The sequence below is a fragment of the Oratosquilla oratoria genome, chromosome 19, assembly GCF_046742065.1.
Source record: "Oratosquilla oratoria isolate Oo_2021 chromosome 19, ASM4674206v1, whole genome shotgun sequence".
Classification (NCBI taxonomy): Eukaryota; Metazoa; Arthropoda; class Malacostraca; order Stomatopoda; family Squillidae; genus Oratosquilla; species Oratosquilla oratoria.
In genome coordinates this window covers 10,238,230-10,255,729 of record NC_134795.1, presented here as the reverse complement: position 1 = coordinate 10,255,729, position 17,500 = coordinate 10,238,230, and the positions used below count along the sequence as shown (strand labels likewise).

Sequence of the window (17,500 nt, the reverse complement as noted above, 5' to 3'; positions counted from 1 at the left end):
ACTGGGCTAGTGAGACAGGGAGAGATTGACAGTCGGTTTAGGTTAGGCACTTTATTGAAAGGACACTGGAATACACACATAGACGCATGTTGGCAGGCCCGAGTCTGAAAGGATACTGACCGTGACCTGACCTCACACGCCTTTAAGTACCCTCGGGGCGTACCGAAAAGTAGCGTCCCTCTGGCTGGGACAGGGTTGCCGGGCGTAGCCCGGAATTGTGTTTTTGGTAGCCTACAAATATATTTCTCACAAGAGTATTATGGCCGTAGCCCAAACATACATGCTCTGACGCTTAAGGCTAGTTGTCCTTACACTTTCTCCCAAGAGGCTGCTTACCCACATCCTGCGACTATACACCTATGTCTCAATATGTTCTTGTGGGGGACTCTGTTCACCACAGGGGTAGCAAAATATTATTTCGTACGGTAACACTATTCGGTAGATATTAACAGAAAACGAGTAAAGGAAGTGTAAAGTGGTGTTAACTGAGTCCAGGAAATCTCAGACACTGATATATTCTTCAGTCATCCTCTTTATGGCTGTTACCAAAATACTGATAATCACATTTTACTCCAATACAAGCACATAATACGATTTTATAATTTTAAACAATAAAAAGAATTTTAAGAGTTTTTTCATGTACACGCTAACCATTTATAGTGTCGGACCGAATGTCCGTCTGGTATCCGTCCGGGTGTTTTTTCTAGCAGTCGACCGGATATGATTCTGGTACCAGAGCCGGATATTTTCTCTGATGTCCGCCCCGATGTCAAATTTAGATAGCCAGCGCGGGTGATGAGCCTAAACTATTCGGTGGCGGTATCTTCGAGCCCGACTCGAGCAGCAGGAGGAACAGCAGCTTGACTGCAGTGCGATGCTCCCTGTGACGTCATTTCCCTTGATAGAAAAAAGTGTTTCTCGTCAGAGAAACCTCGAACGATTACTTTGACCCTATTCACCGAATGCCAGGGTTCCAAATCACACCGACGACCTTAGGGCACTCAACGAACGATGTAGAATACGGTTTTATAAGAGAGAAAAATAGAAGAGATGGAGGAGGAGGAGGAGGAGGAGGAGGAGGAGGAGGAGGAGGAGGAGGAGGAGGAATACGGCAAAGGAGCAATGGTGTTGATCCCGTCACAACCAGTGAGGCTTGTCATTTAACCCTCGTGCTGCAGCTGACGACACGCAGGCACATTTGTTGCCGCCAACGTCGACACCATGCATGCAGGCCACTTTCTTTTCAGATGAAGGAAACCCTCTGCGAGGCGAAGACGTCAGACCAACCTGAACCACTTTCACTACTGTTCACAACTCGTACACTTGTTCTGACAGTCGCCAGGTGAATTGATTCAACAGAGAGAACGCCCACCTTCCACCCTCCCCAGGCGAAGGGAGAGGATTGATTGTCTTTGCCTTCAATGCATGCATAAACAACGCTGCTCTAGTCAGGGAGTGAGGACAGCTCTTGATTCAAATTGAAAAGTGTTTATTGACAGATATATCAAAAGGTCCATACTCGCATACTAGCATTTGCACTCATGACTGCCTCAAGGACATACAATTGTATTTACTTAGGACATTCCCTGAAATCAATAACTTTACTTTGATCTGCCCTCCAGTGATCAATTTACTTTTATTCCTAAGTGAGGTCACCCCCTTCTTCCCTCGCCGTCAGTGATCACATTCTTCCTCTTTTTTTCTTTTTTAGTTTTTCTTCTTCTTCCCTCTCTTCTCGTCTTCGAATATGTATGAGTGCAATGTACAGTACACATGGCCTTGTATCTTCCTGTGATACTTAAATCGTATACGCTCGACGCTCTTGCGTGGAGAGTGATACTTATTCCTTTCATCTGGACGCCGCCAGGCTTTTGTTCTCCACCCCGTGGTATCTCGTCGTCAAGGAGGGGCTTGACCGTATTCCCACCAGCCAGCCAGGCCGCCTGCTTCCTCTCCCCGCGCAGAGTGGCACCACTTACCCTTCTGAAAATCCTAGCTACCGCCTGATCCATAAGGTGATTTCGTTCTTCATCTCCTCGTCGTCCACTCCCAGCCCATCTCTGTAAAGAATAGGGGCTACTTAGTGAACCAGCAAGGAGAGGGATTCCTACAAAGGCGGTGAACATCGAAACAACGACCGTAGCGTCGTGCACAGACTTGCCGCTGCCCCTGGGGCTGTGTGGGAGCCGTGGCGCGACAGTGACATCATAGCAGTAGGTGCAAAACAAATTAATATGAAATGTCCAGCAGAGTGGTACCAACTTGAAGTGTTGTGATACTCTCTAGCCCTAGGCGGGGATCGAACTCCGAACACTGATTTAGCAAGCGAGCTTGGTACCACCTAGCCAGAAAACCGGTGTATGTATGTGTGTGTGTGTGTGTGTGTGTGTGTGTGCGTGTGTGTGTGTGTATATATGTGTGTGTGTGTGTATATGTGTGTGTGTGTGTGTGTGTGTATTAACTTGGTCTTTGGATCACGTGTTGGACTCGTGATCGACAGCTATTTCCCTCCCGGAAGAGAGCTCAGAGCTCGTAGGTCCGATCTATGGGTAATGCTATGACCTTTCACACACACACACACCCAACTCCCCGCCCACGAGAGTCAGAGTAACGACCCGAGGCACAGCGATACCGAAATAATTTCGGCCCTGGGCAGGATTCGAACTGGGTGCTGGGAGCACATCTGCTTCCCAGTTCAGCGCTTTACCAACTATGCCACCGAGTCGGTGTGTGTGTGTGTGTGTGTGTGTGTGTGTGTGTGTGTGTGTGTGTGTGTGTGTGTGTGTGTGTGTGTGTGTGTGTGTGTGTGTGTGTGTGTGTGTGTGTGTGTGTGTGTGTGTGTGTGTGTGTGTTTGCATGTATGTATGTATGTATGTATGTATGTATTTGTGTGGGCGTGCGCATGCCAGTGTCACAAAACTTATTTTTCTAACCACCGGGTATCGCTAATGTCTGCATGATTTTCCTTAATAGGCAGACATCGGCGAAGATTCTAGGGAAAATACAAAACTATCTCCGCCCTGTACTCCTTGCAGATGAAGTTACTTTACAGTAAGGACTCGAACTGTTGACCTCGAATTTAGTACCCTTTCCGGTTAGCCTTGGTGGTCCGGGCTCGCTCTTCACCGCCTCCCCCCCCCTCCCCACCTTTTCCTTCAGCACACAATTATTTTCTCTTTCACCTCCCCTTCCTCTTTTCTCTTCACCCTCCCCCTCTTCCCTACCCCTCCTCCCTTCCCTCTTCTCTCTCCCTTCCCTCCTCTCTCTCCCTATACCTGCTCCTCCTCTTCCTCCTCCTCCTCTTCCTCTTTCTCCCTCCTCTTCTCGTACTCCTGCTCCTCCTCTTCCTTCTATTGTCGTCCTCAGGAAACTTCTTCACCCTTAGCCACCTCCCCCTCCCCTTCTTTGTAATCTCTCTCCTCTTCTGCCAGTAAATCTTAGCACTTCAGCTTTCTCCACTTTATTCCATACATGATACTGCTTCCTTCTTTCCTTTTTTTTTACTCTCATTCCAGTTTCTTCTTTTCATAAATACTCTGTCCCTTTTTCCTCACCAATATCACTGCATTCCTTACCCATTATCTTCTTCTTCCTCTTTCCCCTCCCTCCCCTCCTCTATCCCTCCTTTACCACACCGTTGTTCCAGCCTCCCCTTTCTCACCACAGATGACTCTCCTCAACCTCCCACTTCCTAACCTGACGGCATACTTCACTCTCCCTGCTCCTCCCCCTTCTCAGCCCAAGCTGTGTCTTTCCCCTCCCCTCCCCTCCCCTCCCCTCCCCCCTCTATGTGTTGGTGCAGGTCGTTACGAGCAAGCAAAGTAAACGACCCCACCTCGGCCTCAACCCCGAGCCGCCGTTTTTGTCGAAGAAGATGGGTTGTTAAGGTTTCTGAAATGCCACTCAGCTCCGTTGCTGAGGACTGCTCTCTGTGTGTGTTATCTTGCAGTTACTGATGAAAGTAACTGTGACCTTCCCGTAATGCACTCGAATGGACGAGAAGGTTACAGGGTCAGAGCCATGGATTTTAGGTCAGTTTGTGGCATGGGAGCGCGGAATAGTTAACCTATGCCGAGAACTGTTGCTCCTATGTCACCATGCAGTTATCATTAACCAGGCAAGGAAGAGAAAAATGGAACATCTTTAGCAAGGTGTCCTCTTACGAGAAATTTCAAGTCCACGATATATCAAGAATATTGTGCAACTTTGTGTCTAATACATTTCGGTTTCGGGTAGGTTCAATAAATATTTCGTTGTTATGTTGTATAAACGTCGTAGAGAGCTGGAAGATGCTGAGGTCTTCTGGGGCTAGTTTGCTCGGTTGGAAAGACTCTTATTGTGTTGTATGAAGGTCGTATGAAGGCTGTAGAGCCAGAACATTTTTAAGTTTCCCGGAACTCTGATATGAGCCGCAGTATTTTGCAGTCCAGAGTAACAGTACAGTGCAGTCCAGAACCCTGATTTTGGTGGCGGGTCAGTCAGACGGGCGTCGGCATTATGGAGGTAAGAGGAAGATCTTCGAGCCTAGTTTTGCCTGGAACAGAGGTGGGGAACCTGCGGCCTTCCAGGCCATCAAATGTGGCCTTCTGCGGCCTTTGATATACATATTACTTAAAAAAAATATTATTTATTATCTAAAAAGTATATTATATATTATAAAAAGGGATAAAATAATTAAAAAAAATAATAATTTGTTCAGTGCGGCCTCTATGTGGGACGATGAATTGTAAGGTGGCCTTCATGCACAAAAAGGTTCCCCACCCCTGGCCTAGAAGCTGCAGTCTAAAATAAGAAAAAACTTCTCAGGTGACTTTATAAGTTTACCTCCGGCAACCACCAAACGATCTTACTTATCTGAATGAAACCCTTGACAGCGAGAGGATTCAAGAGCTATTTCCATTAACCTTTCCACAACCGACATCAGCTAAGTCTTATTCTGGTTGGTACCTCCGGGCAATTTTGCTCAGTTGAGGGAACCCCACGGCAGCCACGGTGACGTGTTTTGCATGTAACTGGTAATGATAGTGTCCCTCCTCCTCTGACTAATGCCAGCCGATTCCATTCCGCAGAGGAGGTGCGGTAGGGTCGGTTGGGACCGTACGGGCGGGCGGACGAAGGCTCGCGACTGGTCGTCGAGAACTTGTCAAGAACCCATACGTATTTTTTTTTTTTCGTTCGTTCGTCGTTACCAAAGGGGCTGGGATAGGTGGCGAGGGTGCTTTAGAAATGAATGAAATAGCCTGGCGATAAGAAGAAAGAAAGGAAGGGGTTTAATCAGGCAATTGGTGAAGTCGAATTATATTTTTACTATAAGGTCTTCCACCCTCCCAGGATAAACAAAAATTCCTAGTGACAGTCAAAGCAAGCTCATCCAAACATTCACTTGAACTCAAAGGATTGATCAAAACAGCTTTTAATTGTGATCGTGATTTTTTTTTTTTTTTCAATTCATTCAAATCCTCTGGCGCTGAAAGCTGCGATTACTCACGACACAAGGTTGGCCAACTCCGAGCACGTCCACACCCCAACCAAATGATGCATTCAAATTATTTATCCCACGGATTGAGATGGAAGGAGAAGTACCAGTGTCAAGTCCAACCTGGCGCTTACTGAAACATAACCAATGAAGTAGCCGTTCAGATTTGTTACCTCAACTATGTAGGAACCCATTCTATAAATGTAATAGAAAATATTTGCATTAGCTAGAACAAGATCGATAAAGTTACACTTAGCAAAATAAGCTACTCGCCACTGTTCGTAGGTAATCAAATATGCTCAAATGGGTTTTGGGGTATAGATTCTTGGTAAAACGCATTAATTAACCAAATACCGATCTCAGATAAAAATGTAAGAGCAGAGTCCCTTTGTCCATCCGTTCTTGTAAATCTCGTTTTCTTTGCTGCCAAATACAATTATCGACTGCAGATTGCAAAACGTCAGAGAACTTGTTTTTCCCGGCTGTACTTTAAACATTCCTTGGGTGTGACGATTCCTTTAACCGAGGGCGTTCGTTATTCTGACAAAACTGGGGGGGGGGAGTTCTGACACTAGATTTTACATTCAGCTTAGGAAACTATCATCTCAATTAACCCGTTTGGCAAGATGGCGCCCCCTTTACGGACTTTATTCTTTTTGACATCAGACGAATGGACTCCCTGAGTGGAACAACAACAGTAATGACGACACCAGAGCCAAACGAAGAGTAGACATTCCAGGATTAAAGCAGAGAGAAAACTCAGTCCCAAATTTCGAATGAAAAAGAAAAATAGCTTATGCTAAGATGGGTTTATATGCTGTAGGAGCTGTTACATTTGTCCTGCATGCAAGTGATAGTCAGTGGTTGTCGTTGGGAACAGAAATGGAGGCATTACTTACAAGTAGAAGGTGAAGGTGGAGGTGCGTGATTGTGAATGAAAAATTATAATTTAATTAATTTCAGAATAAATACTTGATGATGAATCCATAACTGTTATTGGCTTCCTAGAATCTGATTTTTCATATAAGACCAAATATTTTGTTTCATCAGATGTTGCCTAATCATACGTTGTCGTCGTACAAGTGCAAAAGTGTGGAATTTGTTTACACGTAGAAGTGGCGTGGTGGAACCAAAATACGGGATACTGTTACACACACACACACACACACACACACACACACACACACACACACACACACGATGGTACCGGAGGTACTGGTTTCGAATCCTGCCCAGGGCTGAAATTAATTCAGTATCGCTGCGCCTCGAGTCGTTACTCCAACTCTCGTGGGCGGGGAGTTGGGGGTGTGTGTGAGTGTAAGGTCATAGCATTACCCATAGATCGGTCATACGAGCTCTGAGCTCTCTTCCGGGAGGGAAATAGCTGTCGATCACGAGTCCAACACGTGATCCAAAGACCAAGGTGAAAAGACCAAGGTGAATACACACACACACACACACACACACACACACACACACACACACACACACACACACACACACACACACACACACACACACACATTAACACACACACACACACACACACACACACACACACACACACACACACACACACACACACACAGCACACACACACACACACACACACACACACACACACACACACACACACACACACACACACACACACACACACACACACACACACACACACACACACACCTGAGATTTCCTGAGATGCAGTTGGGCTCGCTTGTTGAGCCAGGGCCACGCGGAGCGCCGCGCGCGCGCACACACACACACACACACACACACACACACACACACACACACACACACACACACACACACACACACACACACACACACACACACACACACACACACACACACACACACACACACACACACGCATACACTTTCTATATTTGTACGTATATAACAATCAAAATGAACGCGTGATTGACAATTTTGCAGAAACCACAGGGAAATTAAAGAACAGAAAGCCAAACGTTTTCGTCTATTAAGGCATCTTCAGAGTACGAAAAAAAAAAACGTAAACATCAATTATTCTTTTGATAATAGAATATAATTATCTAACTTATATAAGCCCATACTCAAGTTTAAATTTGTATCAAAACTATTTTTGATGGAACTAGATTCAATAATGTTTCTTTTCAATGCAGAATTGCAGAAAACAATTTGCTTTACATTGTACCAGTAAGTATTATGGTTGGTATTTCTCATGTGGATAAAAACCTCCACTGTTCTAGCATTGTACTTGTGATGGGGTTTTCTTGTTCTTAAACTTTTGTCAGTTTGATTAATGTAACAATAATTTCATTCATTGCTGGGTATACTATTGACACATCCTCCATCATTGTATGGGGCATTTTTGATAAGGAGTTCTGTTATGATACTGTTCTTATATATAACATTTTGAGCTCACTGAGGATCCGAAGCATTCTTACAAGGTTTTCGTGAAAATATGCTTTCTTAAACAGTATGACTTCCTTGCCTATTTTGATATTTTTCTACGATATGTATAGTATATTTTACGTTTGATACAATGTAATATATACTTTTTATCTCTTCATCTAAGAATTCTGGACCACAAACCCTATAAGCTCTGAGAAACGGAAGAAAAGACTGAAACGTGAGTATTAAGGTGATGAGCATACTAGAAATGAAGATATGATAAGACATTGATGCGTTTCCTAAAGAAATCAAACCTATAATATCTGCCCCTTCTCTGTATCATAACATCCAAAAAGGGCAGTATTCTATCTTGTATCTCCGTTTTAAACTTAATAGAAGCTACTAAATCGTTCTAAGGAGAAAATTATCTAAATTGAGATCAACAGGCCAAATACATAAAATTTCATCAACATATCTGAATCAAATAACATTACGAGGTAGAATATAAGGTAATAGTTCCCATACAAAAAAAAAAAAAAAAAAAAAAAAATCCAAGTACCTTGATATTGGGGACAAGGGGTCCCCCATAGCCATGCCAACCTTCTTGGTATGAAATTCTCTACTAAAAACAAACTTAGAATCAACCACACAAAGCTTAATTAAATTCATAATAATCTCCACAGGGAGTGACAGGTAATAGAATTAAAGTTCCTCTTTGACAAACATAAGCAGATAACTTACAGGAACCCGTTTGAATAAAAAATTAATATAAAAGCTAACTAGCTTAAAATAGAAATTAAGGTTAAGACTGTTAAATTTACCAAGTAGATCTACGTTGATTTTAATGTAAGAATTAATAGATCAAACTAGAGGACTCAAAATGGACACAAGCCAGAGAGACTAATAAAAATTGGTCTGATAGGATTATCAGGCGTATAGATTTTAATCAACCTGTGCAAATAAGGCAAGGAAGGTGACATAATGGATAGATGCTTGATAAGATGATCATGTCCCTACAGATATTTTTTAGATTTCCCATTAAACTCTACATTGCTTGACTAATAGGATCTTATGAAGTAGCTTCATCATTTAACAAGGTTTCCATCTTATCAACATATTCACCTTCGTTTAAAATAACCAGTTATTTTTGTTTGTATTAGTAATATGTGAGTGATAATGTGAGATACTTTATTAAAAGCCTTCTCTAGGTGAGGTACACACAATCCACCCCCCCCCCTCTGTCTGACAGCACATCAGTCGCTTTCGAGTAAAAGTTTAGAATGTTCGACACACATGGCCTCCCAGATTTGAAGGCAAATTGACTCTCTGTCAGGATGTTCATCTCTTCATGATATTTGGTCCATCGATCTTTCACAATCCTTTCACATAATTTCATTATTGTCCTGGTCAGTGATACTGGCATATACTCTTAATCTAGTGGTGTCTCCTTACTTCCATCTTTGTGAATTTGAACCAAATTAGCCCTTTTCCAATTAATTGGCACTATGCCGTCTTTTAACGAACATGAAATATGACTGTAAGTCTTGTCCACCAATTATTTCTTACATTCCTTTAAGTATCCAGTTCGAAATTTCGTCAGGTCTTAAAGCTTTTGTCACATCCAATGATCCCAAAAGATTGACCATTTCCCTCACTTTTATATTTACATCTTCTAAACCTGAGTTCTTACCACCCTCGCTTTCCTTAAAAACATGCAATTTTTTGTGAAGACAGATTGGGAACTTTCGATCATTATTTCTGCCTGAGCTGAGGCCTTCTCAACGACCTCATCACCCACTATTAGCTTGGTTATTACTTCCTTGTGTTTCAATGTACCATTTACACACCATTAAAACTGTTTCGGTTGATCTCTGTCTTTATCTAAAACACTTCTTTCAAAATAATTTTCTTCCTACAGATTCTTGTATAGGTGTTTATAGTTTGTGAGTTTCTTTTGCTTTATTGTTCCTTCTCTTCTATTTTCCCTAAGCAGTTTCCTTTTTTTCAATCTCACACCTTTTGTTGAACCAGTCCTATTTCCTGACACATGTTTGTTCGCCTCCATGTTGTAGATGTAAAAAAAAAAATCCTATTTCCTCATTATTCCTACGGTATTCATAAATTCCTCCTAGTCTGCTTCTTCAATGAATTTCTCCAACCCCATGTAATCTACCTTCCCAAAATTGAGTCTCCCTTCCCTGTGTGATTCATTCCTTGTCTCTGTTTCCTTATCCTCCAGCTTAAATTCAGTTGTTACATTGTCCCTTTTTCCTATGGGGCGAAGGTATTTCAAGGAGCTGATGATGCTTGGCTCTTTGGTTAGTAGCGCATCTCATATTGCGGGAATGTCATCTTCTCTTACCCATGTCGCTTCTTTTACCCACTGAGTCACTGTGTTCTCGATTGCTATATAAAACAGGGTATTTCTCCATCAATCTCCCATACTATTTGCTTCACATTCCTCCCAGTTGATCTCACTGCAATTAAAATCACCAGTAAAGACTAAATTGTTAGTGTGTGTATGTGTGTGTGTGTGTGTGTGTGTGTGTATGTATATGTATGTATTTACACACACGCACTAAAGAATGGTACTCAAATTGGGTAAAGCAGTATCTGGAGAAGGAAAATCGAAAAGAAGAGTAGTTAAAATGGAATGTAAGATATAATTCTAACCTGTTCATAACTGTAATTGCACTAAGATTCTCATTCGGGCTGACGCTAGGCAGTTTTATTCAGTTACAAGAAACTGCCATTCGTTAGTGGGTTACATCCTGCTTGAATCCAGAAGTGCCGTCGTAGATCATAGAGAATTTCATGTTGGTTAACACGAGGCGACTCTGTTCAGGTGTGAGAAATCAACCACTCATAAAGGAAGCAATGGTGACTAATATTAACGTATAAAAGAACGCCGAAGGGGTCACGGAATTCCCTATAACTCAGCGTTTTCCAACCTTTTCCGACCATAGCACCCCCTGTTGTCATGTCTAAGCAGTCCAGCACCCTTATCTTGTTATTAGAAGGATAAAAGAAAGTGAAGTGTATTGCTTGGTGAGTTATTTTCTTGATTCTTTAGAACTGAAACAAATTGACAATATTGTTTGTAGAAGAAATAAGAACACCCTTGAAAAATAAAATAGCATGGAAAAAGTCAAATATGCACAACTAAGTAATCAATGATACATATATCAGTGTGATTTTTGTGTGCATCACTTCCTAGCACCCCCTGTAATTGTCCGCACCCCAGGTTGGGAAACGCTGCTGTCTCTGTATATCGCAGTGGCAATGAGTGAATGAATGTGAATACTCCCTATTTTCTCCGAAGGGGTTACACGATGCATGTGAAGTCTGTGCTGGATGGGTTAGGAAGGAACAGGAGAGGCAGTGGGATGACAGTGGTGATGGAGAAAAGAAGAGAGCGTATGAGATCGGTTACAGGGTACTCGTAGAACTTTGGAGCATAAGAGAAGTACAAAAAGAGAGAGTCAAAATGCAAGGTAAAGGAGGCAGAGAGGAAGGCAGATCTGAAGTAAGGCATGAGTTTTAATAGATAATTTTGAAAAGAAGGATTTTTTTTTTTTTTTTTTTTTTTTTTTAAGGAAGTGAAGAGAATAAGAGGGGTGAATCAGGTAGAGAAAAAGGTAAAGAGTTCAGATGGACAAATGTTAATAGAAATAAAGGCGACAAAGGAGTGACGATTCGAGTATTTCTGAGACTGGAGGTAAAAGATTGGATGGGACTGATTCTGGCAGGGAGAGACACTAGGAAAACGGTTGTGTTGGGACGAGAAAATGACAGGCTTATACGAAAATATAAGACACAAAGAGCGTTGAAAATGAGGAGTGTTTGTACTAGATAGCTCCGCTGTACAAAGGAAAAGTGTGTGGGGGTGCAAATATGATTATAGTAGTTTTAGAGAGATCAAGCATGTTTAGCGTATCTGCAGAGGCATATGGAAGGGTGTTAATTGAGAGGAATAGAGGGAGAGATTGAAGAGGAATGTTGTGGGTTTAGGAAAGGAAGAGGATGCGTGGGTTAACATTTGCTTGTAGGGCACGTGTGCAAGAAACTGGCGTATGCTATAGGAAGATAACGAAGAGAGACCAAACATTTTTTTTTTTTTTTTTTTTTGAACGCCGACCTCGTAGCGTAGTTGGTAGTGTCCTTGTTTCAAGATGGAATAGCGATGCACTGCCCAGAGTTCGAGTCCCATTGTCAGAGCTATTTAACACACACACACACGCGCGCGCGCGGATCACGTGTTGGACTCGTGATCGTCAGCTATTTCCCTCCCGGAAGAGAACTCGGAGATCATATATGACCGATCTATGGGTAATGCTGTGACTTTACACTCACGCTACACCCAGCTCCCACGAGAGTTGGAGTAACGACTCGCATCGCAGCGATACTGAAATTATTTCAGCCCTGATCGGGATTCGAACCCAGACCGACGTAGTAGCTGCCATGAACTCTACCAACTGCGCCATCGAGTCGAGTGAATTTGTACATACACAAATACATATACAGTACACATATCCACATACACATATATGCATATATACGTATACATACACATATTTACAGAAATGTATATGTATTTTGTATATGTAGAGCACAATCTTTAGAGGTTTTTCTGTGCAGTTCCGTATGTCATCCATGTAATGACGTCAGACGTGCTTGCTGCTGAAAGAGGGGTTCAGCCTGGCCCTCCTGTGAAGGACAAGAGGAGGATTCCTTAAGCTGAATAGAATCCCCTTAGCGAAAACAAGAGAGCTATTACCGCTGTAACTTGACGACCGAACCCCCCTCAACACTGCGCGCACAGATTCGTTTGGAATATATTGGACTTCGAGGGAACTTCCTGTGTAGTGGATAGTATCAGACAAGCAATCCGAAAGACAAAATATGGGTACCCTTCGTATGTGACGACCACCTCTGCGCTAAAGGGAATCGAATACCCCCCCTTGCGTGCATCCGCTCCGTTTCCGGTCCCCTTTTGCGTGTCTGCCAGCTTGCTCGCGGAATTAAAAGGTGACGTGATGGCCAGGGATACGGCAGCTCGAGAAAGTATCTGCAGAGATCCACGTGACTGCAGACAGGATTCCCGTCTTGTGAACTCTGAACCCTAAGTGGCTGACCGCGGGGCGGAGTCCAAGGTTTCTCCACCGCTGAATGAAATTGGCCTGAGCCAAGGCAGAGTCAAGTATCTCGGCTTGGCCGAAAATAGATTAGAAAGAATGAAATGACAGGGAAAGGTTTACCTCGTCTAAATAAAATCGCGCGCCGTAGTGTCTAGGTCTAGGATTATCAAGTACAAGAGATGAGTGTCACATCCCATTCCAAGGCCCTTGAGCACAACTTCTTCTTCTGCGTCATTCCTTCCTCTCTGCCCTTGCATGCAGGTGGAAATCGTGTGAAATATATATGTATGTATGTATATGTATATATATATATATATATATATATATATATATATATATATATGTGTGTGTGTGTGTGTGTGTGTGTGTGTGTGTGTGTGTGTGTGTGTGTGTGTGTAGACTGGAAAAGAAAGACAAAAAATAATTAACAAAAGTAAAAATAAAAATAGAAAATATAATAAATGTAATGATGAAACCCGATACATTACAGTACCAAACTCTAATATCAATTCACACCTAGACACTTTCCTCTTAAAAGTGGGCATTAAAATAGCCAGGACATCAGATAACAAAGTAGGAGATTTGGTCACGTAGCTACATTAATCCCACTAATGAAAACAGCATTGTTTATAAAAAAAAACCCATGTATAAGCTTTCCCTCTTCATATTTTTGAGAATCTGTTAGTGGACTCAGTAAATGGATAAATGAACATAAAGATGACGTAAAAGCCCACAGATCATCTAACTCCATAGTAATGCATGTGGATAAGCATGGCCACCTTCCAGACTGGAACAACACAACCATATTAAATAAAGGATCATCCAAGAAACTGAGGAAGACTATTGAAGCAGCATACATTAACACTAATGAGCGTGTGTGTGTGTGTGTGTGTGTGTGTGTGTGTGTGTGTGTGTGTGTTCATCTACCGCCATGTTATTTTCTTTTAGAGAACGCTTCCGTCCTGTCGTGGGTTATAGTTTATCTCGATTAACTTTATCATATTCATTGGAGATCGATCTTGTATATATCTTGTGTTTGATGCCAGGTGGTGTAATTCAGCTGAAAGGAAAACATTGAGTCCTTTACCCAAGGTCCAAGGCGTAAGGGGTCTGGAGAAGCTGTAAGACCGACGGTTGATTCCAGTCTTTGCCTGCATCACTGCCTCTAGTGCAAAGAGGCTTGGCGGTAGTCAGAGCACATACGCTCGCCCGCACGACAAACTCTCGGGGCCAAAAAAAGAAAAAATGATTAAGTGTTTTGTTTTTTTCTTTTTGCAGGTAAGGAGGCGCGCGTTGGAACCCAGGGTATTGCGGCCACATGTGAGCTTATCATTGTTATTATGATCGAGTCAGAATGTTTAGGTGCCTGCAGCGTCCCATAGCGTGTAGTGCATGTGTTTGTGTGAAGTTGAGATGTACACATCATCTGGAAGAGGGGAGGGTACTATTGGTCAGAAAATCTGCTAATGGAGTACCAATATTCAAAAGAGGAAACCAGGATGACCCTTGTTCTCCACGATTGTAAATATGTGTGAGAAAATGGTAGGAGATGGATGAATTATTTAGAGAAGGGAATCTTACTTGTTATTCAGTTTGAATTCAGAAAAGGAAAATCATGTGTAGCCAACCTGCTAATTTTTATTCTAGATTGGTTGGATCGATTGTTTATTCCTGGATTTAGAAAAGGCTTTCGTCAAGGTACCGCTCAAAAGACTAATATGGAAGTTGGTAAACGTGGGAGGACTTACGAGAGTACGTTGGAATGGGAAGATCTGTAAGAACCATGTGCGAACAGCAGTGGATGGATGAGATGTCAGACTGGAGAACTAGTGGGACACCACAAGGCTTGGCCCTGGCAACTGTAATGAGGAATGGAATATGAAGTTAGATAAATTTATTTGCCAAGATCATAAAGACTATAAAAGGAGAAGACGAATGTAAATAACTATAGGAAAAATCAGCTAAGATGGAACAAGAACGAAAGATGAATTTCAATACAGAGGTTTGTAAAACCTCGAAAATGGGTCAAGTGATAAAGGAAATAATAGTAATAATAGAAAACCGAGAAGTTTTAAGATCGAAGCAGAAATAATAATTGAATCTAGGAAGGTAAAGGATTTGGGAAGCTAATCAAAAGTGTTCTGGTGCAGGAAAGTCGTATAAAAAGAATAACGGGAGAGACATTACTGACGATAATAGGAGTGGCATTTCGTCATATGGATAAGGGCATGACTAAAGATAATTGAAGGTTTGATTAGCCTGAGACTGTAGTATGCAATAATGGCAGTGTTTTGTCACTACACTTAAATACATAAAAATAGAATACAATGAACGACAACCAAGATTATTCCAAGCCTGATATAAGGCATACGAGGAAAAACAAAGTTATAATAATAGATAAATAATAATAATAATAACAATAATGATAATAATAATAATGATAACAATAATAATGATAATAATAATAACAACAACAATGATAATAATAATGATAATAACAACAACAATAATAATAATAATAATTAATAATAATATTAATAATGATAATAGTAATGATAATAGTAATGATGTAATGATAATGATAATAAAATTGTAATGATTATAGTAGTAGTAATGATAACAACAATGGTGACGGAATTATAATAATCATAATAATATGAATGACAATGAGAATAATGATGATGATAAGAGTAATGATAAACATAGTAGTAATAACAACAAAAGTAATATCAATGATAATGATAATGATAGTAATAAACTGGTAGATAAATCACTCAATAAGATAAAATGAAAAAGGGATCCCCCCCACAGGAGAAGCAAAGAGAGAGATAGCGCTACAAGGATATTAAATCAACAGTAATAATAAAAAAAAGATAGAAGAATACAATTAGGTAAACACACAAACACACGCACAGTGACGGCGGGCGTGCCCTCTGTGCGAATTAGCAGTGGTTGTCCCCGTGAGGTGCCAGGCTTTAATGTACGAAGAAGAGTAAGTGGGAGTAAAGTCGGTATTTGGGTATAGATAGAAGAAAAGGAAGAAGTGTGACAGCAAGTGAATGCGACTATGAGAAAAAAAACGGGGCAGAGATACAAAGGAGATGGAAGAGGAGAGGACGAAGGAGAGAGAGAGAGAGAGAGAGAGAGAGAGAGAGAGAGAGAGAGGGAAAGAAGAAGAGGTAATGGTGGCGTGTGGGGCAAAAGAGGAGGAGCAAGAGGAGGCGGAGGTGAAGTGAAAGCGGGCAGTAGCGGGCGGTGCGACGGGTAATGAGAGGGCGGAAGGTAATATGGCTGTAATTAAGCAAACCGCCCGCCCGCCCCACGCATGCAAGCATGCATGCGTGCAGGGAGGGACGGAGGGAGGGACGGGACGGGACGGGAGGGACGGGCGCGATTCGCGGACGGACACAAGGGCACGAGCAGCACGGATGTGCTGCAGCTGGACGCGGCGCGATGGGGCTATGCGCACCGAAGCGCGCCAGACCAGTGTGCCGGCGAGGAGGAGGAGAAGGAGGAGGAGGTAGTTGAGGAGGGTGTGGAGTAAGGGAAGGCAGAGGAGCAGGATGAGGATGACGATGAGTTACCGTCTTGGAGGGAGGAGGGAAATGGGAAATGGAGAACCGCCGGGGGAGAGGGACTGGTCGAGGCGACTGGCGGCGGCGGCTGGCTGCGGCGGCGGCGGCGGCGAGGGAGAGGAGGAGGAGGAGGAGGAGGAGACGGAAGGAGAAGGGGAGGAAGAGGAGGAGGAGCTGGTGGAGAAGGTGGAGAAGAAGGAGGAGGAAGTGGAAAAGGTGAAGGAGGAGAAGAGAGTGGAAAAGGTGGAGGAGGAGGAGAAGGAGGAAGAGGCGGGAGGGGAAGGGGAGGAGGAGGAAGAGCTGGTGGAGAAGGTGGAGGAGGAGGAGGTGGAAAGAGAAGAGGAGGAATTGGAAAAGGTGGAGGAGGAGGAGAGAGTGTAAAAGGTGGAGGAGGAGGAGAGAGTGTAAAAGGAGGAGAAGGAGGAGGAGGCGGAAGGGGAAGGGGAGGAAGAGGAAGAGGAGGAAGAGCTGGTGGAGAAGGTGGATGAGGAGGAGGAGGTGGAAAGAGAAGAGGAGGAAGTGGAAAAGGTGGAGGAGGAGGAGAGAGTGGAAAAGGTGGAGAAGGAGGAGGAGGCGGAAGGGGAAGGGGAAGGGGAGGAAGAGCTGGTGGAGAAGGTGGAGGAGGAGGAGGAGGAGGAAGGGGAAGAGGTGAGCATCAGGAAAGGGAGGGACGGAAGGCCGAGTAGTAAGGAAACTATTTTTGGGAGGAACTGGAGGAGCAGGTCAAACTGGAGGCGGAGCAGGTGGAAGTCGTGAAGGAGGAGGAGGAGGAGGAGGAGGAGGAGGAGGAGGAGGACGATGAATAGGTGTTAGAGGCGTTGCTTATGGTAGATTTGGTGGTGGATGAGGGAGTAAGGTGAGTGGGTGTCTTGGATGTGGTGGTGGGTGGAGCGAATGTGTTGGTGTGGTGGACAATGTTTCTCTGGATT

The 17,500-nt window shown here is 43.1% G+C and overlaps 1 protein-coding gene across 4 annotated transcripts in view; it reads left to right on the top strand.

The window, feature by feature from the left end:
- LOC143035727 (uncharacterized) overlaps nt 1-17,500 on the top strand; it is a 394,938-nt gene that overhangs the window by 289,450 nt on the left and 87,988 nt on the right. For 2 of the 4 annotated variants that reach the window (XM_076202624.1, XM_076202625.1), the window contains exons 3-4: nt 8,043-8,096; nt 14,275-14,316. The exons of 1 other annotated variant lie outside the window; for it this stretch is intronic. In XM_076202624.1, coding sequence (XP_076058739.1) covers nt 8,043-8,096; nt 14,275-14,316 — 96 coding nt within the window. The remainder of the gene's footprint in view (nt 1-8,042; nt 8,097-14,274; nt 14,317-17,500) is intronic. One more of the 4 variants, XM_076202626.1, reaches the window with a different exon arrangement.